This window comes from Balaenoptera acutorostrata, chromosome 11 (genome assembly GCF_949987535.1).
Source record: "Balaenoptera acutorostrata chromosome 11, mBalAcu1.1, whole genome shotgun sequence".
In the NCBI taxonomy this organism is placed as follows: Eukaryota; Metazoa; Chordata; class Mammalia; order Artiodactyla; family Balaenopteridae; genus Balaenoptera; species Balaenoptera acutorostrata.
Window position 1 is genome coordinate 93,800,110 of NC_080074.1, and position 25,312 is coordinate 93,825,421.

Below are 25,312 nucleotides of genomic sequence, written 5' to 3' on the forward strand. Positions count from 1 at the left end.
TTCTTGAGAATTAAATGACATAAAATGTGAAAGGGTGTTTTGAACTGTAAAATCAAGAATCATTCTTCTAGAAGGCAGTACAGCATAGCTGTTAATATCTATGGTCTTAAAGTCAGGCAGATCTGAATTCAAACCCACTTCAGCCACTGACTGGTTGTGTGACCTTGAAAAAATTATTCTGCATTTCTGAGCCTTTCTCATCATCTATAAAATGGGGACGGGATATTGTAAGGACCAAGTGAAATATTTCACATAGAGGAAAAAAGCAGAGTGTCGAATATATAGACAGCACTCAGTATTAGCAGCAGTAACGTGTGCTATTATTGTTACTATCTTTCACATAAATTAATAGTCCAAGACTCAGGGCTCAAGCACAGATGTCCGGCTTATAACTCTTTCTACCACACCTTCCACAATGTGAGCACCAGGAGACCTGGGAAAGTGAGCAGAATCGTGTCTTTCTCACCAGTCATCCTGGGTCCCTTTCTTCTCCTTACTTCTCACCTCCAATCCAACAGCAAGTCTTTGTCTTTACTCTGAAATATAATCTAAATCTGGCCCTGTCTCCAAATGAATTGATCTATGAAACACAAACAGACTCAGAGACCTAGAGAACAGATTTGTGGTTGCCGGGGGGGAGGGGGTGGGGGAGGGACAGACTGGAAGTTTGGGGTTAGCAGATACAAATTATTACATATAGGATGGATACACAACAAGGTCCTACTGTATAGCACAGGCAACTATATTCAATATCCTGAGATAAACCATAATGGAAAAAAAACCATTAAAAAATGTCTTTATATGTATAACTGAATAAACTTTGCTGTACGGCAGAAATTAATACAACATTGTAAATCAACTGTACTTTACTAAAAATAAAATTTTAAAACATGAAAAAATGACAAATCAATCTGGCTCTGTCTCACTATCTCCTTTGCTATCCACCTGGTCTCTAATCCCAATTCTTTTTTTTTTTTTTTTTTTTTTTTTTGCCACGCTATGAGGCATGCAAGTTCTTCCCCAACCAGGGATTGAACCCATCCCCCCTGCACTGGGAGCATGGAGTCTTAACCACTGGACCGCCAGGGAAGTCCTCTAATCCCAATTCTTTCTGAGCCTCCTAACTTGTCTCCCTGCTTCCTCTCCTGCCCGAGCCCATTCTCTTAACAGCTATCCTGCTCTTTCTAAAACAGCAGTCCTATCGTTCCCCTGCTTAAAATTCCACAATAGGAATTTGGAGATAAATTCCTTAAATGGTGAGTAAGACTCCACATGATTCAGCCTCCGTGTACTGCTCCAATCACATTCTATAACATTCTTTCCCCTGACCGCTTCACTAGAAATTTGATGATCTTCATTCTGTGTTTCTAAGGTGTCAAACTTATTTTTGCCCCAAGGCCTTTGAACTGCTTCTCTCTGTCTAGAATCTCTTTTCTTTCCTCTTCAAGCAGCTGGCTTCTCCTCATTATTGAGTTTTCTCAAAGATCATCTCGTCAGAGAGGATTCCCTGGTCATCCCATCATTTTCCAGTCCATTACCCTGTTCCATTTTTTAAAAATAACACTTGTGAGAATCAAAAATTTTCTTATTTATAAGTGTATACCTGCCTCTCACCATGAGAATGTACAGCCTTGAAGTACATATTCTGATCTTTCTTGTTCATCTATGTATTCTTCTGTGTTCTTCCCTCCTGAAAAGTACACATACATGGTAGGTGATAAATAAGTATATTTTGATTGAATAAACTAATGAATGAATGAACTCTATAGCCATTTCTATTTGAGTATAATAAAAATATATTATTCAAATTACTGACAGTGTCCTACATTGTTAGCACTGAGAAAGCAAGCACAGTGGATCACTATCCAAATTTCAGTGGACATTTTTTACCCCACTAAAGGTCATGTTGAACATTGAAGATGATCTGCAAGAAAAAAAAAAAAGAAAACACTTCAAATTATGTCTTAATCATGGCAGTGTATACCCCAGCTATCTCATAACTTGTTTTGGTTTATTCAAATAATACTGTGTGGGTGTCTACAATATGCCTGACACTGCTCTAGGAACTTAAGACACATCAACTTTAAAAAAAGAAAGAAAGAAAATATTTCTGCCATTGTAGAACTTATATTCTACCAAGGGGAGAAAGGTAATACACAATAAATGTAATAAATAAATCATAGAGCATGTTAGAAGTTGATGAGTGCTAAAGAAGAAAAGATAGAAAAGGAAAAGGGGGATCAGAAATGCCAAGTAGGGAGGGAGCAGGTTGCAGCATTAAGAGATTGGTCAGGATAGACCCCAGTGAGAGGTGACATTTGAGCAGAGACTTGAAAGAGTTGAGGGGGTCATCCACATGGATATATGTAAAGAACATCATTGCTGGAAAAGCAGTCAGTAAATGCAAAGATGGGAGGTGTGTCCGGCAAGAAAGTGCAAGGGGTCTCATGCAGTTGGAGGAATGAGGAAGAGAGAAACTGGTAAGAGATGAGTCAAAGTGGCCATTGTAAAGACTACAACTTGGGCTCTGAGTGACAGGGGAAAAGGAGTGACATGATATTACTCACACTTTAAAAAAAAAAACAACCCTCTCTCTGCTGTAGAGAATATACTATAGTGAGGAAAAGGATAGATGCATGGAGGTAATAATCTAAGGAAGACAAATGAGTGTCTCAGAACAGGAAGAAGCAGTATAGGTAGTGAGAAATAGTCAAAGTTCAGTCATATTTGAAGACAGACCACTAGAGTGAGAGAGAAAGAGGGGAGTTAGCGATGACATCAAAGTTGTTGACCCGAGCAATTGGAAGGATGGAGTTGACATCTATGGAGAGATAACAGGCTACCGGTGGAGCAAGCTTTGAGGAGAAGATCACGAGTTTCATGTTGGACATGTTGAGGATGAGCTTTCAAACAGAGATATCAAATAGGGCATTGGATATCCAAGCCTATGATTTGGTACTGAAGTAGGGGCAGATGCAATTTGACAGTCATAAGCATTTCAGTGGTATTTAAAGTAATGGGACTAGTTGAGATCACCAAGGGAGTCAGGGTACATAGGAAGTCGGTGTAGACAGAGAAGAGGATTCAAGAACTGAGAGCCCTGAGGCACTCCATTATGAAGGCATTCAGGAGAAGATGAGAAATTTGCAAAGGAGATAGAAAAGAACCTGAGAAAAGAAGAAAACCAAGAATGCAACATCTTAGAAGTCAAGTGAAGAAAAGGTATCCAGGAGGAGGGAATGATCAACTGTGTCAAATGCTGCTGATGGATCAAACAAGCTGAGGACTGAGAATTGACTATTGGATTAAACAATCTGTGGGTTATGGGTGATTTTGGCAAGAGCTTTTTGTATGCCCAGAATGGGAACGTTCAAAAGCCTGACCAGAATAAGTTTAAGGGATAACGGGACAAGAGGAATTGGAGACGATTCATTTGAAAAACTTTGCTACAAAGGGAAACAGAGAAATGAAATAGTAGCTGACAAAGGAATGGGGTTAAGAAAGGGTTTTTTATTTGTATTGCTTTTAAGGAAGAAAAATGATGGCATCACAGATTACTCTAGTGGGGATGATTCAACAGAAAAGGAAAGTTGATGGTGTCAGGAAAATACAAGTTGAGAATTTGGCTTAGATAGTAGCAAGCATAGTTCATCAATGGGAACAGTTTGGAAGGCAGAGTGTGTAGATGCAGAAACTCACGGGTATGTAAGTATGGTGTGGAGATTCTATGGAAATTCTCTTCCAGCTGATTCGATATCTTTAGTGAAGTAGGATGCCAAGCCATGAGCTGAGGATAAAGGAGGACATCTTGGGGGTTGGAAGAGAGGGGAAAGGCGTGTGGTCGTTGTCGAGAACAATTGGGAGTGCAGGAACCAGGGAGATAATATAGAAGTTACCACGGAGCATAAGGAGGCCATTTGAGGTTTGTGGGCAGGAATTTAAAATGGGTTGGTCAACGGGGTTATAAGGTTTTCTCCAGCCACATTAGACTGCATGGATATAGGAGCAGAGACAGCAGATAAAGAATTGTTTTGCCAGTCAATTTCCAGAAAGCAAGAGACAGGCAAAGAAATGAGGGAATGTGGAAGAATATGATTCTGACAGTTGAACTTAACTCATCCAGTGGAACTTAACTTGAGTAAAAAGAGTAGTGAGAACATGAAGGGCACGAAAGAGGTGAAAATAATAAAAGGAGTAACGGAGTGGAGGTCCTGAAGGAGGACAAGCATTCTGGTGGTTGAGTAGTCAAGAGTAAGCTGGGAAGATGGAAGGTGGTAGTCAGAGGGGAAGGCACAAAGTTGAGATTATGGAGTGGTGACAAGTATTACTCTGGGGCATGGGTTGGCAAACTTTTTCTTAAAAGTGTCAGATAGTAAATGGTTAGGTTTTACACTCTACTCTCTGTTACAACTACTCAACTCTGTCATTGTGGTGTATAAGCAGTCGGAGACAATATACAGTGAATGGGTGTGGCTATGTTCCAATAAAACTTTATTTATAAATAGGTGGCAGGCTGGATCTTACCTGACTGTAGTTCAACAAGCCTGGTCTGGGGTGCAACATTCAGGGTGTGACCATGGGTGTGAGTGGCTGATGTCAAGTGGAGGACAAGGACATTGGAAAGGAGGTCAAGGAACTGGGAAACCAAGAGATGGCAGGATGGAAGGTCGGGAGGATGATCTATATGTATGGGTGTGTTAAAATTGCCGAGAATTAAGGCAGAAGTGGAACTGGAGAGTGTGACCATTAGAGGGGAGCTGGTGACTCTGAAAAATAGAGGAAAACGTCTTAGAGATTGGTGGCTGACAGCACCAAAGAGAAATATTAGGTGATATAACTGGGTAACATGAGATTCAAAGCTGAAGCTTTTTAGGGATGAGGAAGGAAAAATGACCTGAAAATGGAAATAGTATAAAGTTCCATTTTCTAGGTCTGTGGTGCTTCTCCACATGTTCAAAATAACCCCTCACCAAATGCAATAAACACATTTTAACTGTTTAAGAACAATTGGAGTAAAAGAAATTTCCAGCAACGAGTCCCTAGTACCAGGTCCCTCAGGAAGGCAGTTCTGGTCCTATAGTTTGTAGATTCCGCGTATGCTGTGATGGGGCATCTTTGCAAAACACTAATCACCCTCCACCTGGAGACACATTTCAGCTCTCTTTGGCAAGAAGACCAGCTTTCCCGTACACTGAATATTTTTTTACAGTGTCTTCACAGTAAAATGAGAATTTTAGAATAGTGGCAGACTTGTTGATCATATCTATACTACAACATGCCAAAAGAAGTATCATGGAGCCTTAAAAATCAAGCTGATGATCACCAAAGTCGAAAAAGATCAGAACATGCAAGTAGACGCCTGGAATTGGAGATCGGAGGACTTGAAGTGCTAAGTCCTATAAAAGGGAACCGGAGGCTTTCAAAACGATGAAAACGACACCAAAGAGAGATTCACCAGCAGGCAGAGAGCTGGCAAAGTGTGTTCATGAATTATATACCGCACCAGAAGTTCTAGCAAGAGAAAAGCACAGGATTAATAATTAACTAGCAAAGTAATAATGGGCTTGTAGAGTTTCTGCTTTTTCTCAGTGAAAGAAATCGGCCTACTTCATCTTTCTGCCCATTGTTTGTCTCCTCATATTTATAAAGAGGAAAGTTCATAAGCCACATCCTTTTTATAACCATGAATTATTTCTTCCCAAAGCCTCTTCAGCATTTTCCTCGTACTCTCCTTTGGATCCTCCTGAACAAACCTTGCGAGCTTGGCCTCGGGCTCCTGCTGGTGGTTTGCACTGCACAAGAGAGCTCTGGTACCCACGGCCTCCTGGTGATGATATTTGAAGCCCTTCTTCACAGTATTTTATTTCTCACCATCATTACCTTCATCTCCAGTAACTATTTGTGGTATTAAGTGCCCAGTGAGCACCGCCCTTAGTATTGTGCATATCTCTGCCTTCTGCCCTCCCAGAGCTTAAAATCCTGGAAAGATGTACTGATGCTTTTTCCCACCCTCAGCCCCAGCACTCAGCACATCTGGAGCACAGAGCCTCCTTTAAATGTTTATCAAATGATAAATAAAAACACATGAAGAACACACAGAAAGCAAAACAGAAATGTTCAATGAATACAGGAAGGAACATGAATACATTGACATTAGGTGTTAGTAAGTTCATTTAAAAGTGCTGGACAAATGCAGAGTTTTACTGAGGTAAAAGTACAGAGAAATCAGGGGTGAAGTCTTCCTGAGAGGGAAGGGAGAAGGTAATAAAATCTCATTCTTCTTAGAGAGAGGGAAACTAAAAGTTTAGTGTTTACGGTATATTGGTTTTCTATCACCACATTTCTTTTTTAAAAGAGCTTTAGTGTTTATTTACTAGCTCTCACGGTAGAAAAATTTGCAAAGTTCAAAAGAGTAAAAATCCAATAATTCAGCCAGTCAAAGCTAAAACTGTTCATGTTATTTAATGTGTTTACTTACAATATTTTGCCACTCATATACAAAAGAGAGAGATGAGTACAATAAACTCCCATGTATTCATGTTCCAGCTTCAATAATCTTCCACACATGGCCAAACTTGTCTCATTTGTACCTTCATTCACATACTTTCTTCCTCTTTGTGGTATAATTATGAAGCAAATCGCAGATATCATATCATAATAAATACTATAAATATTTTAGCTTTATCCCTTAGATTGCCATGCATATTTTAACATAGTTATGTTGATATGGAATGTACAAAATTATATATACTTATTTCATTTATTTCTGATATTGAAAAAATTATTTTTAAGCGAAAATTTAAAAAAACTTTGCTCTGTGATTTTCGTTCAACCTCTTACCACCATTATTACTATTACTCCAACGATGACTTGGGGGGAAAAAGATAACCATTTTGGAGACCCGATGCTTAAGCTATTGTCTCTCCTTAAATGGTATAATTTAAATGCATATAAAGGGCTTTGCACAGTGCCTTACACAAGTAGTTAGGGGCTATTTGATTTGGTAAAATTAATACTTTTAAAAATAGCTAACCTTATTCAGCATTGTAATAAGCACTTTACATATATTATAGCAAGTAACAGTCACAGCACCCCAGCAAGTGAGTAATGGTCTTACTCTCATTTTATAGAGAAGAACACTGAGGCTTGGGAAGTTTAAGCAACATACCTAAAATCACAGAGGTAGTAAACAGTTGACCCAGGATTTTAGTATAAGCTTATCTAACTCCAGAGCCTATGCTGTTAACCTCCATGCTAGTTTTCTATGATAAATTCAAGATTTCTATAGGGAACCTAATGATGTATATAGAAGTACAGAATCATAGACCTTATTGATAGATTGTCAAGATACTATTCAGTACAAGCCTTAGCTCAATCCAAAATTCATAAGAAATATACAAATTGAGGTGAAATCTGGGTGAATATATTGGGACACTCAACCACCAGTAATCAAATTTTCCTTGTACCATTACAGCAATATATTTTGCCATTTTTTATTCCTTGTAGACATCTGTAAATTGTAACATCATAATATAGCTTACTATAGTAACTTTAACAAAGTCCAACAGAAATTTTGCCTGTTTTGGTAAACTTTCTTTGAGATATGATCAATACTAATTTGAAGAATATCTATGAAAGTATTTTAAAGAGAATGTTCTAAATTCTGACCTTTTTTCTTCTCAGTCTCTGTAATATCACACAGATTTGTTCCAAGTACCATCAGAGGAAACTTTATGAATTGTTTGACACTGTTCAATGGATTTGGTTGTTTCATGGGGGCTCTGATGGTGGAGTTGGTTTACCTCATCTCAGAAGGTTAAAACAGTTTCATGGTATGCTTATATATATATTGATTTGATGACTAGAGAATTGAGAGACAAAACGTTAAGAGAGGGGCTTTGCTAGTGTAGTCTTTTTTTTAATTGATCCACTTTTGCAATTAAGATAGAATTAAGATAGGAAATAGACTCTTGCTGTATTCATTAATTTCTAGGAATTGTTTTTCTTTTGATAGGGGGAGGTAATTACAGAATGTCACTTCTCATGAGACCCTGTCTGCTGTCTTTCTTTCGTGTATTTTAAAACAAACTGGTCCTTATATTCTTACTAGGTCTTTCAACAGGGCTGTATTCCATAATGTGTCATAGCTGGCATAGGTAACCCTCAGAAAAGGTAAGTCCTGTGTAAATATAAGAGGACAGGGTATCTGGATGATCCTTTATCCAGAAATAGTGTCTGTGCAACCAAAGATAAATTGTGAGTTGAATGACAACTGATCTTGGAAAATTTTCCCTATAGATATTTTGGTAAGGAGAAATAATCAATCTGAAAAATTCACATGCAACATAAAAAGTACTATTCTTATATGGGCTGGTAGAAAAATCAAACAGGATAACATTAAAGATTAGTTGTCACAGTGAAATGTCTTTGGCTGTTTTTTAAATCTACAGACTTTTTCTTTTATTTGTTCTGAGAGGTTAATACAGCTTAAAATTTATTAAATTTGCTTGTGCTTATTTTATGGGAAATACTGCATGCCTATTCTTCTCTGCTTTCAAAAATACTTACTGTTATACTTTTAAAATAATGTAAAGAAATATTCATTTGTATTCTCTACAAATAAATTTTACTTACCTACGTTCACATTATGGAAAACATAAATTCTATGAATGAGAAACTCCTTGTAACACTAGGGTTTCCATTCAAAAAATACTTATGGAGGATCCACTCTGTTCCAATTACCATATTGGGCACTAGAAACACCATGGCAAGCAAAATAAACTTCCAAACCATCACAAAATTTCCAGAGGTGTAGGGAAGCAATAAAATTGAGTGAAGAATTAAATGATAGGTATAGTAGAGTTCTAGGGAACAAATCTACAATCCTTGATTGTTAAGATCAAACCCTGTTCTTTTCTTAGTTGACTGAGAAAGTTAAGCCAAAGTATATATTGAATACTTACCATGTGCCAGGCCCTGTGCTACATGGAATTATGTGAGATATGGTTCCAGTTTTCAAAGGGCTCAAATCCAAACTGTCACAATTAAGTGTGAACTACAGGAGTTGTTGACATCTCTGATGATTAGATTCTTTAAATGCAAACAAAGAACAAAGCACTGGTATTAGGATTTTATAAGATAACTTGGAGAATTCTTACCTATATCTCTACCTCAACAGCTTAGTTGTTGAACATGTTTATTTTCTTCAACATTACTCAGTGAAGATGTTTCTGAAAATTTGCTAAAAACAAAGGTCTATAATCAAATTACATCTGACATATTCTAGAAAGACTGCAAGGTCAAACATTACTACCAGTTTACCTTTTATATAAGTCTAACTTTTTCATATACGTGCTTAAGCAAATGAGCCAGAGTCTGTCCAAACGTCAAGTTAAGTTCTCCACAAGGCAGTTCTCACTTTAGTCATCAGCCACAAGTTTGGAGGTCCCCAGGGCTGCCATCACTTCTGATAAGCTGGCTATAAATATGGAGATTCCCCACAGACTCCCCCTCAGAACTGATAATTTGCTAGAAAGCACAATACTTAGGATTACAGCTTTATTATAGCAAAAGAATACAAATGGGCATGCGATAAAGGGAGAGAGGCAGAAAACAAGGTCTGGGAGGGTTCCAAAAGTGAAGCTTCTTTCACCCTCAGAGATGTGGTACCCAACTGGTACATCAGTGTGTGACAAGACGCACAGTATTATCACCCAGGTAAGCTCACCTGAGCTCTGGTGTGCAGACTTTTTATTGAGGCTTCATTAGGTAGGCAGATTGACTGAAACATTGGCCATTGTAGTTGAACTCAATCTCCAGCCTCTCTTCTCTCTGAAGAGATCGGGCTGATATCCTGTGGCTCAAAACCCCAACCCTCTAATCACATGGTTGGTCTTCCTGGCTGGCCAGCTCCCATTCTGAGTCATGTCATTAACATAAACCATCAGGTGGGGCTTAAGAGGCCAACCATGAATAACAAACATACTTCAATCACTTAGGAAATTCAATGGTTTTAGAGTTTATCTCCCAGGAACCAGGAAGAAAGACCAGGCAATTTCTTTATCACGCACAACTATTCTTGCAAATACATTTCACTGAAAACCTAAATTGTTATTGAGAATCTGCATCGTGTGGTAGGACCTGTTATATACATTACTGGGTTTATTACAGCAATCTTATAAAGTTGATATTACTATCCTCATTTTTGAAATTTAATAATTAAGACGGAAATAAGAAAAGTGAAGTGCTCCAGTCACCACCACTAGTATCTGACAGAGCTCTGACCCTCCCAGCATTCTGAAACCACTGCCAATGTTTTTCTTCAATATTTATTTACTTATTTAATTTTATTTTGGCTATGCCAGGTCTCAGTTGTGGCACATGGGATCTTCGTTGCGGCATATAGGATCTTTATTTGCAACCAATGTTGATTTTAGTGCATCAAACAGCTACTAAGATTCACACAGTGTAAGGGCTTTTTACTTCTGCAATACAATCTCCTTGGATGGAGGTCTGCATAGAGGATATTATTGATAATATTCTAGACATAGTAAAAGATAGATTTTTAAAAGTTTATATAATTTTGGCAGTTTGGTGCCCATGCAAGGAGGTTTACCAAGAACACATGGTGAGGACAGCTTAGCAACATGGGATGTGCAGGGGAGATTCTCTAAACTTATGTTCAAAAGAACACCATTTAAATTACTGATGATTGATTTGATTTACTTTTGAAAATTTGTTTTTCTGTTTATAGTGATACCGTGTTACATCAAATCACATCCCAATAAATTAGAGTCTTACAGTTGGATGTCACCTTAGAGGTAATCTAGTCTAACATTGTACCCAAAACTAGGAGATGTACCATCATCTCCCAGTGCCCAGAAAGATTCTCTACTTTGAGAAGTAACCTGAGTCTACTCATCTGTTGATAACTGTATTCCACAGGATAAGCTTAGTTTTCTATCCACATAGCAACTCTTCAGACATTTGATAAATATTTGGAGAAGTAATGTGGTACAATGTTTAAAAGAGTAGGTCCCGTAGTCAAACTATATGAATTCCAATCCAGGTAGTCTAGCTGTGTGTCCTCAGTTTTCATGCCAGAAACAACAACAATAAATAATTCATCATGTTTCTGAGAGGATTAAGTAATTAATATGCACAATAAGGGCTCAATAAAGACAGCTATTATGATCCCCTTCTATTTTATAGACAAACCACTCCAGTTTTTTTCATGTTACATGATTCCCTGATTTTTCACTATCAAAACCCTTCCATCCATTAAACAAACAACAACTTGACAGTATCTTTCTTAAAATATGGTTTCCAGAATCAATCGCAATACTCAAAATGGGTACATCAAGATAGATATGTTACTTTTATCAACCTTCTCTCTCTCTTTCTTAATGCCAACAGAGACTGTGGTGACTTTTTCAGTAGTTGCATCACACTTATAGTAAATTAAAACCCGAGGCTTTTTTTTATTTTTGGCAGTTTCTCTCAATTCAGTTCCAGTCATCTTATCACAATTTCTTTTCCTAATTAAATGGGGGACTTTATCTCTATCCTTAATAAATGACAACCCATCATTCTAAATAACAGACATTTTAAAAACTTGATTCTGTCATCCAGTGAATTACTAATCTTTACTTTTTTACCAGCTTTGTGTCATCTGCAAATTTAGTAAGCAAGTTCCTAGACTTCTTCCAGGTAATTGATAAAATTGTTGAACTGGACAGGACCAAAACCAAAGCCTTGTGGAAAATTCCTAGAGATCTCACTGCAAGTTAATGACAATCAACTAATCCTCCCCTTTTGGATATAATCATCTCCCACTTCACCTAATTACTATCATTCAGCCCACACACTTCTCCATCATCCCCAGAATGACATCACAGGAGACTTTTGTCACATGTTTTTCTAGGAATAGGATATATCTGAGTTTGTGACAGTCCCTTTAACCATCAGATTAGCATTCGTCAAGAAAGGAAATGAAGTTCATCTAGATGATTTGTTTTAGTGACCCTAAACTGGCGTATGGTGACTAATTAGGACCCCTAAGAGAGGGTGATCCTTTGACTTTTTGCATGACTTTGGGTAGGTCATCATCACTCTAAGACTGTTTCCTCCTACGTAAAAAAAGAGAATGCTGCACTTCAGTTTTCTCAGAGATGATGGGAGGATGAAATTAAGTAATGGATTTGAAATTTTAATGCCAGAGATTATTTTAAATATAAGATAAAGCTATAGTCGCACATTTGGTTAGAAATAAGATGGGTCTATTTAATCAAACAACCAGACCAATTTCTTTGACAGAACCAACCATAGTGAAAAGAACACTATAGCTCTATGCTTAAGCATCCCACAAGCCTCCACATTCCATTTAGCATATAGGACATTTTAAACCTTTAAGGATTCATGTCAGCAGAGCATGTGTGTATGTGAGTGTGTGTGTGAGTGTTAGCGTATGATTGGAAAAGATGATCAGCTATCACAGTCTCCAAGCTGCATTAGTCATTTTTAGAACCATGATGGAGAATGGTGTGAATGCGGTAAATTCAAAAGATTTCTCAAAACTTGACTGTGCAGACAGATAACTGTTAGAATGACATTTTCAGTACAAGTGAGAAAACTGATCCTTCTGGGATCTCTAACTCTGAGTGCTTTAAAGAAGATACAAGACTAAACCCATCCTCCTACACTAATCATTTCAGGAATAGTTTATCTAAAAGTAGCAATGCTAATAAAAGGGAGTGAAGAAGTCAGTCAAACTGCTTATTTCGACTCTATGCCATTAGCAACCAGATCAATTTTCTCACACACATGAGCGCGAGCTTACCTTTTGACAAAAATAACAAAATAGAATTCAGTGAAAAGTGACATCTTAGTTATGGATGTGTAGGTGATTGAAAGATCCAAAGCAAAATGTCTCAGAGAAACTGGATAATTGGGCAGAATCAAGAGGTCAAGGTATACATCTTCTTGCCCCTGTTAGCCCTTCCCCTTCAGAGTTCAGGAAAGAAGCAGAGAATTTAGCTGTTTAATTCCCACCAAGAGCATTTTAAATTAGAATAGTGATCTTTTAAAATTCTCATTTAAATATCTATGATTATTGAGACCACTGACAGCCATCTCAGCATGAATCAAGGAGTCGTTCTTGAAACAGGAATTTGCAGTTGCAGTAAACTTGAAAGAAGAAAGTATTTATGCATCTGGAAGGCTATTCAACTGGATTTCACAGGTCCGTGCCTATTTTCTTAGAGATGTGTTTCTTCAAATTCACATCAATGCCTCAGGTCTAACTACAAATGGGTTTCGAGATGACAGATTTTTAGACCCAGAAGGGAAAAGAAGTGGCCTGCTACCCCGTAATTCACCTTTAGCCAGGCCATATTCTACTTGACCGTCAACTGGCGTCGTGCCACTCTTCCCGTGGCTAACATGGCATGCCCCCAGTGCTCCACGGGCAAAGCTGCTCTTGACCCTCCGTCAGAATCAGGTGCAGAGTCCCCCTCATCCAATGGGGTTACATATCCCAGAAACAACTTATTCTACACCCTCAACCTTTGGCTCCAGAGAGACCCTCAGAGCTGCTCGGAGGCCTTAGGGTTCATAACAGTATCAGGGCAAAGCGCAAAATACTTTTCACATGGGGACAGGAGCATCCATTGCTGTTGGCTCATGAGAGGTAGAAACGGAGGAACTTGGAGTCAGACCAACCTGAGTTCAAAGTCAACTCAGCCCTTGATAAACTGTGAGGTCTTGAGCACTAGGGGTTCAGAACAGCCCTCCCCAAGATGTGCCGGTTTGGCCTATTATTTATTTGAGCTAAAGTTTGCATTATTTTGAGCTAAAGTCAGTGGAGACTTTACTGCCCCTCCCTTACCTTCCTAGAAAAATTTAAACTGGGAATTTTTCCCGGAAAAAGAGTTTTCACCAGAGATAAATTTTACCGAAGTGGCCCCATCTCTATGGCAGGGCAAACATCTAATTACCAAACATCTGCTCTTTTTCTTATTATCCTGTGAATTACCCTCTTTCTTTGGAAGCTCCACGTCCCTATCCCATTTCTTACATCAGGATGGTATATATACCTCATTTTATCTTTCTTTTTTTGAACCTCTCATGTATGTGGGGTTCCCCGTAAGTACAAAATTAAATTTGATTTTCTCCTGTCAATCTGTCTCATGTCAATTTCATTCTTAGACAAGCCAGAAGAACCTAGAAGGACAGAAGAAAGTTTTTTTCACCCCTGACTGCACATTACTTAACCTGTCTGAGTCTCAATTTCTCCTTCTCTAAAATGGTATCACTAACAATTTCCAAGATATCTATGAGGACCAGAGGAAATAGATATAAAGCACCAGATCAGTAAAGGTGCACAAAAATAATGATTTGTATTGTTATTGTAATTTGAGTGGGATCTCAACATTTTCCAAGTGGGCTAGGATTATCATGGGCATGATGTTCTGGTTTGGCATTTTTATAATTCTTCAGAAAAGAATGTGTCCCATAAATGCAGAGCTCAGGTGTCCTATCAGCTTCAATTCCAGGACCAGATTGGGATGAGATGAAATAAAGCCACGTTCTGAGATTCCTCTTGGCCTCATGGACCCATGCCATTAGTGGTGCTCCCTTTGCATGGCAAACTTACATGTCTAGATAGAGTTAGATTCACATCCATGTTCATGTTAAGAGTGCCTGCAAACGGTGTTGAAGTTGACACTAGAAAGATGAGTGGTATTTGGCTTGGTGAGCATAAGAGTGAAGAATTTCTGGTAGAAAGGACATATACCAAAGTCTGGAAGTAAGGAATCACCTGGTGCATCAGAGGAACTCAGAGAAGATCAGTAACCTGAAAATATTCAGGGAGTATCACATGAAGTCAGATTGAGAAAGTAGAAGTAAAATCATGCAGGACCTTTGGCTTACAGGGATTTTTTTTTTTTTAAAACCTGTAAGCAATAAGAAATTATAAAGGCATCAAGCAAATGACATGAGCTATTTGTGTTTTAAGATCACTGTGGATGCAATGTAATTTGAAAAGGAAAGAAGAATGGCTTGGGAGAAGCAGGAAGGGTTCAAATGAAGTAACTCAGGCAAGTCTAGTGGTGATGAACTAGTGAGGAAGTAGGCAGATGGAGAGAAATGGATAGATATAAGCTTGATTTCAGAGGTAGAATCAATAGTGCTTAGTGATGGTTTTGATAAAGTCAGGAGGTGGTAGGATGCAGAAGAGAGGAGTGGTATCAAGGAAGCATCCCAGATTCTGCCAAAAGCAACTGGGTGGGCAAAGATTCTATTTACTAAATGGAGAACACTAGAAGACAAAGAGGTTGAAAAACTTTTCAGCCATTCATTTTTTAACACATTAAGTTTGACCTACCTGTGAGACATCCAAATGGAAATAGCTGGATCTCAGAAAAAGGATCTGGGTTAGATATATAAATATGAGAATCTTTGGCACAAAAATAGCATTTGAGCCCATGGAAGTGAATAAAATTATCTAGTGTGAATATTAAGAACAAGGAGAAAAAGGACCCCAAGAACTAGACCTGAAAAGCCTCAATAATAGAGGTTAAATGGAGGAGAAATGGCCAGCCAGAGAAGGAAAAGGCCAGCCAGAGGGTGGAGGGAAATATATACATACATACATGTGTGTGCATGTGTGTGTGTGTGTGTGTGTGTGTGTACTGAAGATAAGAGAGAGGACTGATTCAAACAGGAGATGATAAATTGTGTAAAATGCTACTGTGAGATCAAGTAGAGTGAGGAATGGAAAGTATCCATAGATTTAACAAGAGATCATCACTGGTAACTTTAGCAAGAGTCATTTCAGCAGTGAGAAGGGAAAGAAAACCAGATTGGAGTAGGGTCAAAAATATCTAGTAAGTGAGGAAATAAAGGCATCACATATAAACAACTCTTTTGAAGAACTTTCTCTGAAGATTTAAGAAATAAAGTGGTGGTTTGGAGGAAGCTGTGGGTAGATTTACCAGATTTAGCACTTAAAAATATAAGACACCCAATTATGTTTGAATTTCAGGTAAACTAAATTTGTTTTAGAATAAGTATGTCCCATGCAATATTATGGATGTACTTTGCATAAATTATACTTTACAAAATTATGTGTGTGATATTTAGGACATGCTTATTCTAAAAAAATAATTCATGGTTGTTCTGAAACTCAAATTTAACTGTGAGTCCTGTGTTTTACCTGGGAAACTGAGATGTGGGTTCGAGATATATTTTTTTTTTAATTTTGAGAGATACTTGATCATGTTTAACTGATGAAATTATCTGGCACAAATGGAGAAGTTAAAAATGCAAGAGACAAAGGGAGGTTGACTTCTTATCAGAGGGTGGATACTTCTTTCCTGCACTGAAACAGAAGAAAGGAGAGCGTGGGTGCAGGTGCAAGCAGATGTGTAGTTCTGGTGTCAGAAATATCCTGGAGCCTTCCTTTCAAGGCTCCCAACTTTCTTTATAAAGTAGGCAGCAAACTATTCATGAAAGCAAAAGTGGCTTAAGATGAGAATAAAGAGTAGGAAAGACAGAGGGATAGGAATTTGTTATTTTGAGAGCTAGAAAAGATGATTTAGAAGAGAAATGTTAAGAAGGGTGGCAGTGTTGAGGACCCAGTTGACACTGGTGATCATGAAGGGTGATTTCAAACCACCTAAAGCATGACTTTGCCCAGTGCTATTCAGGTGCTCAAGGCAGGCATGAAACTGTCTGGTAGATTTTAAAATAGTCTAAAGACCATAAGACACAAGATGAAAGGCACAAACTCTATTCCTGATTTTAAGTAATTTAGGGTAAATCTTATAGGCTATTTCCTTATAAATATGCAAAAAATGAGAAAAGCTTTCTTCTCAAATTTTGATATTAATAAGTCTACACCATTAGCTAATTGGAGGTGCAAATGAAAGGACAGACTGTACAAGCAAGCAGATTTGGGGCAAAAATCAGTTCCTGCTATATCCATGATGTTATTTAAATTCAATATTTCAGTCTTTGAAATAGCTCCACTTAGAGCTTGATTTATTAATTCAGTCCACAAAAACACATTAGGTTCCTACTATGTGCAAGAACTGGCTAGATACTGAATTAATAATACCATGGCTGATGTTTAATTAACAAGAAGAACCTTATAGAAATATTTGACACTCAAATTAATATCAGATATATTCATTTGACTAATGCTATTACAATTACAGTTCAGAGCTAATGGCATTATCGGGCTATTATCACAAAGCATTGCCTCTCTTCTAAAACTCATTTCCATGATAATTCATTGAAATCATCATGAGAACACACTATCTTGATGGGTTTTTACCTCCCAATGCTCTTCAAGAGAATGAAATCACCCTTATAAGAAAGCTTGTTATCCCAAATATCACCCAGGCCCGTTCTCCTGCAGTTCAGGTGAGCAATGCATAGAGATTTCTCAACAATTTTGAAAGACACTGTGTCCCTTCCTGGAAACAGCAAGTTGATTTCATTTTTATCCACAATTCCCAAGAAGTAGAAATGCAAATTTTAGTCTCGATGCAGACATTGTTATGAGAACAAAGTATTGAGCATGTGCAGATCCAGGGCCCAATCTCCAATCACCCATTCATTCAACAAATATTTATTCTGTCTCCTTTACATGACTTTATGCAAACAGTTCAGCCTCTCTGTGCCTCTGTTTCCTTGTCTGTAATTTGAGGGTAATAATAATTTGAGTAGTTATTAGATAAATATGAAAAAGTGGTAGAAAAGCCAAAGTTAGAATATAGTTGTTAGGCATTTTTTCCTTCAGGTATCATGAAAATTAATGTGTTTTAAAAATTAACTCAGGTAGGAGAGCTATGAATCTCAAATGAAGCATTTAAATCAGGTTACTGAAAGGAGGAAGGAAAGAAATTAACATTTATTAAGTGTCAGTTATATGCAGACCTTGCTGTATGCATTTCACAAAGATATTATTTCATTAAATCTTCACAACAATTCTTTGGGGGTAGATATTTGTAGCCCCACCATGAATAAGAAGAAAATGAGCTCAGAAAACTATACAAGTTGCCCAAATCATAAAGCCAAGGTGGATCCCTGATTCCAAAGCGCTTTTCACTGCACAGGGTTTATTTCCCTGGACACAGAAGCACGTCCACCCTGGAAAATGATGGTTACATCTTTTTAATTGCATACTTCTTGGCTCCCAAGCAAAAAGCACATAGTGAAGTGATAGATGTGCCTAAAATAAAGTAAGGTGTAAAACCCATTTCAGTTTTGTCTCAACAATTTTGGATGTTTGCTAGATGATCCCCATTATAAAATAACTTTTAAAAAAGTCTAACAAAGTTTGAGGTAAATAATTGCTCCCTGTGTCCAACTATCATTTGAAAAATTGCAAAAGGCACATTTTAAGATTTTCAAAGTTTCAATAAAAACAAAAATAAACAAATGGGACCTAATCAAACTTAGCTTTTGCACAGCAAAGGAAACCATAAACAAAACGAAAAGACAACCTGCAGAATGGGAGAAAATATTTGCAAATGATGTGACTGACAAGGGCTTAATTTCCAAAATATACAAAGCTCATACAACTCAACAACAAAAAAACAAACAACCCAATTGAAAAATGGGCAGAAGACCTAAACAAACATTTCTCCGAAGAAGACATACAGATGGCCAATAGGCACATGAAAAGTTGATCAACACTGCTAATTATTAGAGAAATGCAAATCAAAACTACAATGAGGTACCACCTCACACTGGTCAGAATGGCCATCATTAAAAAGTCTACAAATAATAAATGCTGGAGGGGGTGTAGAGAAAAGGGAACCCTCCTACACTGTTGGTAGGAATGTAAGTTGGTGCAGCCACTGTGAAAAACAGTGTGGAGGTTCCTCAGAAAACTAAAAATAGAATTACCATATGATCCAGCAATCCCACTCCTGGGCAAATATCCAGAAAACTATAATTCAAAAAGATACCTGCACCTCTATGTTCACAGCAGCACTATTCACAATAGCCAAGACATGGAAACAACCTAAATGTCCAATGACAGATGAATGGATAAAGAAGATGTGATACATATATACAATGGAATACTACTCAGCCATAAAAAAGAATGAAATAATGCCATCTGCAGCAACATGGATGCAACTAGAGATTATCATACTAAGTGAAGTAAGTCAGAAGGGGAAAGATAAATACCATACAACTTACATGTGGAAGCTAAAATATGACACACATGAACCTATCTATGAAACAGAAACAGAATCATGGACATTGAGAACAGACTTGTGGTTGCCAAGGGGGAGGGGTTTGGGGGAGGGATGGAGTGGGAGGCTGGGGTTAGCAGATGTAGGCTTTTATACATAGAATGGATAAGCAACAAGGTCCTACTGTAGAGCACAGGGAACTATGTTCACTATCCTATGATAAACCATAATGGAAAAGAATATTAAAAAAAGAATGTATACATATGTATAACTGAATCACTTTGCTGTACAGCAGTCATTAACGCAACATTGTAAATCAATTATACTTCAATAAAAAAATTTAAAAATAAAAAAATAAAGATTTCTCACAGTTCCATTACCTTCAGAATAAAACAGTAGTTAGTAAAAAGGGGAAATACTGCCTCTTCCTCCAAAAAGAGACAGCCAAAGTCTGCCTTGAATCAAAAACAATATGCTTTAGCACTTAAAATAATGCCATGTATACTTGAGGTATTGGGTAAATCTAGGATTTCAATAGAGAATACAGTGAAATGTCACTGAAGGGTTCAGAATCGACCAGTTTTTGTCACTTGAGGTATTATAATTTCCAAAATAAAATCTTAGGACAGGTTCGTAAATAGCACGTAACTTGCAGGTTACAATATTGAGGCTGTTATCCTGTACTTTGACTGCTGAAAAAGAGTTGGTTGTGATTGAAACCCAGCCAATTCTGATCTTTTATAATAAATCAGAAATGATTTTTAGAAGTCAAAGTTTTTCAAAAGTATGTTTGATGAAGTGGTTTTAAAATATTATTTTCTGCCATAAAGGTAATAAATGATGAAATAAATCCAAAGTATATAAGAAGGGAGAAAAAAAGACTTTGAAAAGATAATAGCAATTATTATTTGGGTAAATTTTCTTCCAAATTTATTTTTATTTGTGTGTGTAGATATTAAATTTATATGGGTATATATTTTAAGCAAAATTAGTGTCCAAATTAATCCTGCTGAAAGCTCAATAAATAAATTTGTATCAAGCACCCACCTTTTGTTCTTTCTTTAAAAATATTGAGAGCATATTTCCATGTCTCTCCAAAAGAATAAAAGCTCACTTTTAACAATTACTTGATATATTTCATTGCATGGATGAATATATATCTTAATTTAATTTGCCTTTCCCTTCTTGAGGAATGTTTAGGTTGTTTCCCATTTTCTAATGCTACAAATATTACTAAGGTGAGCATCTTTTATATAATATTAAAGTACATCACTTTATTGTCTCCGTGGAATAGAATCCTGGAAATGTGATTGCTTTCAATGAAGTTAAATATTTTAAAGACTCCTGAGAAGTAAAGCCAAATTGTTTTCTAAAAGGCTACATCAATTATGCTGCCAGTGTGGTAGGATATTACTTGTCTCAATGTATTAATTTCAGCCCTGAGAATATTACTATTTTAATCTTTGTTAATCTGATTAGCAAAAATTATATTCCATTGTTACTTTAATTTGTGTTTTTAAGAACAGGAAATTGAAATTTTTAATGTTATGAACATTGCTATCTTTTCTTCATTCATAAAATGACATATATTCTTTGCCCATTCTTCTTTTGGTCTATTTGTGTTTTTTCTTATTGCTTTCTATGTCTTTGAAACTTTAGAGATATTATTATCGTCATTTATTGCTAATATTTTCCCGGGTTTAACTAAACATTTAATTTTATAGATGAGTTTTTTTTATGTGTTTTGCTGATATATGTAATCAAGTCTATCAACCTTTATCACTGTGATTAATTTCATTGCATTTAGCTATAGTTATGGAATTTTAGTAGATTAATAGTTTGAATAGAATTTTCTCATTCATGTGGACTTAATTTTCGTGTTAAGTAAAATAACACTTATTTGATTCAAATAAAAAAATTGCACAACATAGTTTGATATATGTTGAGAAAGGTTAGTTAAACCAGAAATACTCCACAACCATTGGATAAGTGAAATGATTCTGGTTAGTCAATGATGTGTACTTTATTTTTATTTGTTTTTTTTTTTTTTAGATATTTTTTGATGTGGACCATTTTTAAAGTCTTTATTGAATTTTCCTTACAATATTGCTTGTGTTTTATGTTTTGGTTTTTTGGCCACGAGGCATGTGGGATCTTAGCTCCCCAATCAGGGATCAAAGCTGCACCCCCTACATTGGAAGGTGAAGTCCTTAACCACTGGACCGCCAGGGAAGTCCCGTGATGTGTACTTTAATATAGCCTTAGTGCTCAGGTGATCTTAGGACTGTTTCAGGGCTATCTTTGCATCTTGTTCCTTTTAGCTGCCTCTTGATTTTAGCTTAGTATCACCCTCTTTTCAATTATTACAGTTTTATGATATATAATACATATTAGGTATTACTAATCATACTTCTTATGGTCATTCTTCATTTATAAAAATATAATAAATATAAGAATCATATTCCCTATGGTTTATACCTCCATATGAATTTTAAAATCATTCTTTTAGTTTTCCCCAATTCCTGTTTTTATTTAATAAAATAAGTAGAAGTTGTTAGCTAATTTTAGGGAAAAAAATAAAAGCTTTTACAATAGTGTTCCGTCTAAGTGTATAACATTTTAAATTTATTCAATGTTTAAAAATTTAGTTCAGTAAGATTTTCTTCATATATATCCTTAACATTTCTTGTTAGAGTTATTGTAGGCATTTTATGCTCTTTATCTTTTTGCTGTTATGAACTGAATCATTTTCCCTCATTACAGCTCACTGAGATAATCACTATTATATAGGGAGATTATTAATGTTTATGTCTTCATCTTGCATCCAACTTCTTAAACTTTCTTAGTAAATTTATGAGAATATTTTAGTTGATCCTTTTAAGTTTACAGCAGTATTCTCTAATCTTAAGATAAATATAATTTTTATCCTTATTTTCAATATTAACTCCTATGCTTTGCATCCTCATCAGGACACAGAACTTCCAGGGCAATGTTAATACCAGAAGACAGTCACATTTTATCTTGCTCATGATCTTAATATGAATTTTTCTCAGTTTTCTATTAAGCATATTTGTAGGTTTATAAAGATAATCTTAAATGATGTTTTTTATCATAAGAAAATTTCTATTTCTTGTTCTCTAAGATTTAAATAAATCAGGTTAAATTTTATTGAATGCTTGTTAAACAGCTCTTGAGATCACCTTTTGATTTTTCTTACTGCTCCTGACATTATGGTATATTTAATTAATAGATTTTTCAACATGAAGTCATCTTAACATACATGGGATAAACAATCCTCAATAACATCAATACTTGATGATCTTTTGCTCTGGAAGATCCCGGGGAAAGATTCACTTCTTCCATGAAAATTAAAAGGTGCATTCAGGACCTAATATCTCTTTTGAGAATCATTCTTTGTAATGTTTTCCTGCTATTTGCCGCCATTAAGATTTTTCATCTCGTCTTAGTTCTATTTTGGCAATTAATGTTTTCCTAGATAATCATCCTCCTTGCATAAGATTTTTTGACACTAACATAGCATACTCATAACTAAACATTGTTATCTCTTTTGATTCTTTTGTTGTGTATTTTGATTGGATTTGTCAGGGTTTTTGTTGTTACTGTTGTTACATTTTCCTGCAATGAATCAGCTCTTAGAACTATTTAATATACTTTAAGATATTGACTTTCTGTTCTATTTCCTTCCTCTTACTTTCCGCAGATTTTTTAAAATTTATTTTCTGATTTTTTTGTGTGTGTTGAATGTTTAATTCATGTATGCTCATTCTTACTCTAAAAATGAAAACAGTGTGCCTTTAAATCTGTCTCTTAACAGGATTTAAATCTGTATGCCTAAATCTGTAAATGCAATTTTCTCATTTTCTTTATTTTCTAAATACATTGTGATTGTGGTTTTCATTTCCTCTTCGACCAGCTAGTTATTTAGGAGCAGAATCTTCAATTTATAGGAATTTGGTTTGTCGTTGATGTTACCTAAACTTCTATAAGTTCTATAACTTTTTTCTTTCTACTAAACAATGTGGTGGTCTTAATTAAATTCTTACCGATTGTATTATTCTTTTTTTATTGAAGTATAGTTGATTTACAATATTGTGATAGTTTTGGGTGTACAGCAAAGTGCCAATCACATTATTCTAATTCTCTACATTCTTTTCCTTTTTGCCTATTCTATCAAAAATTGATCAAAGTGTGATGTATGTAATCATTCACAAGAATTATCTACCTGTTATTTATTTGTGTTTCCAACAGATTTTGTTATGTTTCATTACCTAAGGGATATTCATTGACATATCTTCAATTTGAATTGTGCTTTTTACCAATATAAAAAGATCCTTGATATCCCTTTGAAATAGTTTTTCCTTTGAATTCAATTTTTCCTGAAATCAGTATGTTCTGCTATTTTATTTTCATCTTTGCCTTATGAGTTTCTCATTTTTATTATTATTATTATTTTAACCTTTGTCATTTTGTGTTGGGGTGTTTTGTAAGCAACAGTAATAATATATATTATCATCACATTTCCTCCCTCATATGGATTTTTTTTTTCTACTTACTCATCTTCAAGGTAGAGATTTACTGAGAGGTAGTATCTACTAACTGAGAATGTATATGGATTTCCTCACCTCTGGTCACATTCCATATTTTTGCCAAAATCTTCTGTTAAGGTGCCCCATTAAAACCCAAGTTACTGCAGCAAGCAGACTGCTGAGCTAAAGTGAGAACGTTATCTATACCATTTTCTGGTTCTCCATCACTCTGATCAGACAGTGTGATTATAATTTGCAGTCTCAAGCATACTTGACTCTCGCTCACGTTCATCTGTAATGCTTTCCTTCTAAGAACTACAATGCCGTGCTCCCGTTACTTCCTGTCTCAGGGTTTATGGAAGTTCCACTCCCCGATGTATCAATAGTTTAGCAGCAGAGATACTTGGCGCTGGGTACTGGTTAGAGGCATGTAGGGGAGGACTTCTCCTCCCCAAAACAGTACTTACGCATTAGATCAACAGCAAATACTATAATTCTGTCTAGAATTGACCTTGATTTCTGTGGTACGGGCACTTCCTGATCACCTCCTATTCACCCCATTGGGGAGGGAAGAATCCTCCCCCTAAATAGCATAAGAAGGCTGAATACGTGGGCAGATGAGACTGACAGCAGTTTATTCATCACCTGTGCCCACAGCCCAGAGGACCAGAGCATGCCATGCCTGGCCCTGTGGGATTGCACTGAGGAAGAGAGGGAACAAGCAGGGTCTGTAGCAACAAAGCAGTGAGGTGATCTCTGGTTCCTACAGGAGGATGTGATTGCTGGTCTGAATAATGTTGAAAGCTGGTAAGGAAGTGAAATCTGTTAGGTTGAGGACCGGGCGGAGTGCAGCTGGTCTGGCTAATAGGGAACTAGCCAGGAGGGGACAATATCCCCCTGTGGGGAACATATCTGACAAACGAAGCAGGGGAATGTGCGGTCAGGCCTTTGGGGCCCTGTGACACTCAAGACATAAAGGCAGCACATGAAATGTTAGGCCTTATAATACAGGGCATAAGATGGGACAGGAATAAAGTATGTTCCTCTTTTACATCAGCAGCTTTGTGCTGTTTATAGCCTCAGAGCATGTGTGGGTCACCGTATGTATTTCTCAATCCCGTTCCAAAAGCCTTAAATTTAGTGTAAATTACCCCAAGAGTCTCACGATAGGTTGAGTCTCACGATAGGTCAATCCCAGGATTTAGGTGGAAATGTTGTCTTAGGAATTTTAAACGGTATTTGGGGTAAGCTATGTCAAAGACTGCTGTCCAGACGTTTTTAAACTGTTGAGATGCTAAGCAAAGTCCTAAAATTAGTAGCTCTGTTAGCGCCAGTAGGGGGCTGTATTCGTGCAGTGGTGAGGGTAAGAAATGAGGGTTCTGCTGAGTGATGATTCCCTTTACCGCTCTGTGCCTTCACCCTTTAGTCAATAACATACAAGAACTAGCTTAGATAAGTCTATAGTCTGTTTATCTCTAAAATGACCGTGATCATTTAAGATAAATAGAAACATTTTATTTAGTATCTATAAAGTCTAATGCTTGAGAATAATTA

At 36.6% G+C, this 25,312-nt stretch overlaps 1 protein-coding gene across 1 annotated transcript in view; it reads left to right on the forward strand.

The window, feature by feature from the left end:
* Nucleotides 1–25,312, forward strand: part of SLC15A5 (solute carrier family 15 member 5) — a 93,137-nt gene that overhangs the window by 57,118 nt on the left and 10,707 nt on the right. Inside the window, 1 exon segment of the mRNA XM_007194804.1 lies at nucleotides 7,684–7,815. Coding sequence (XP_007194866.1) covers nucleotides 7,684–7,815 — 132 coding nt within the window.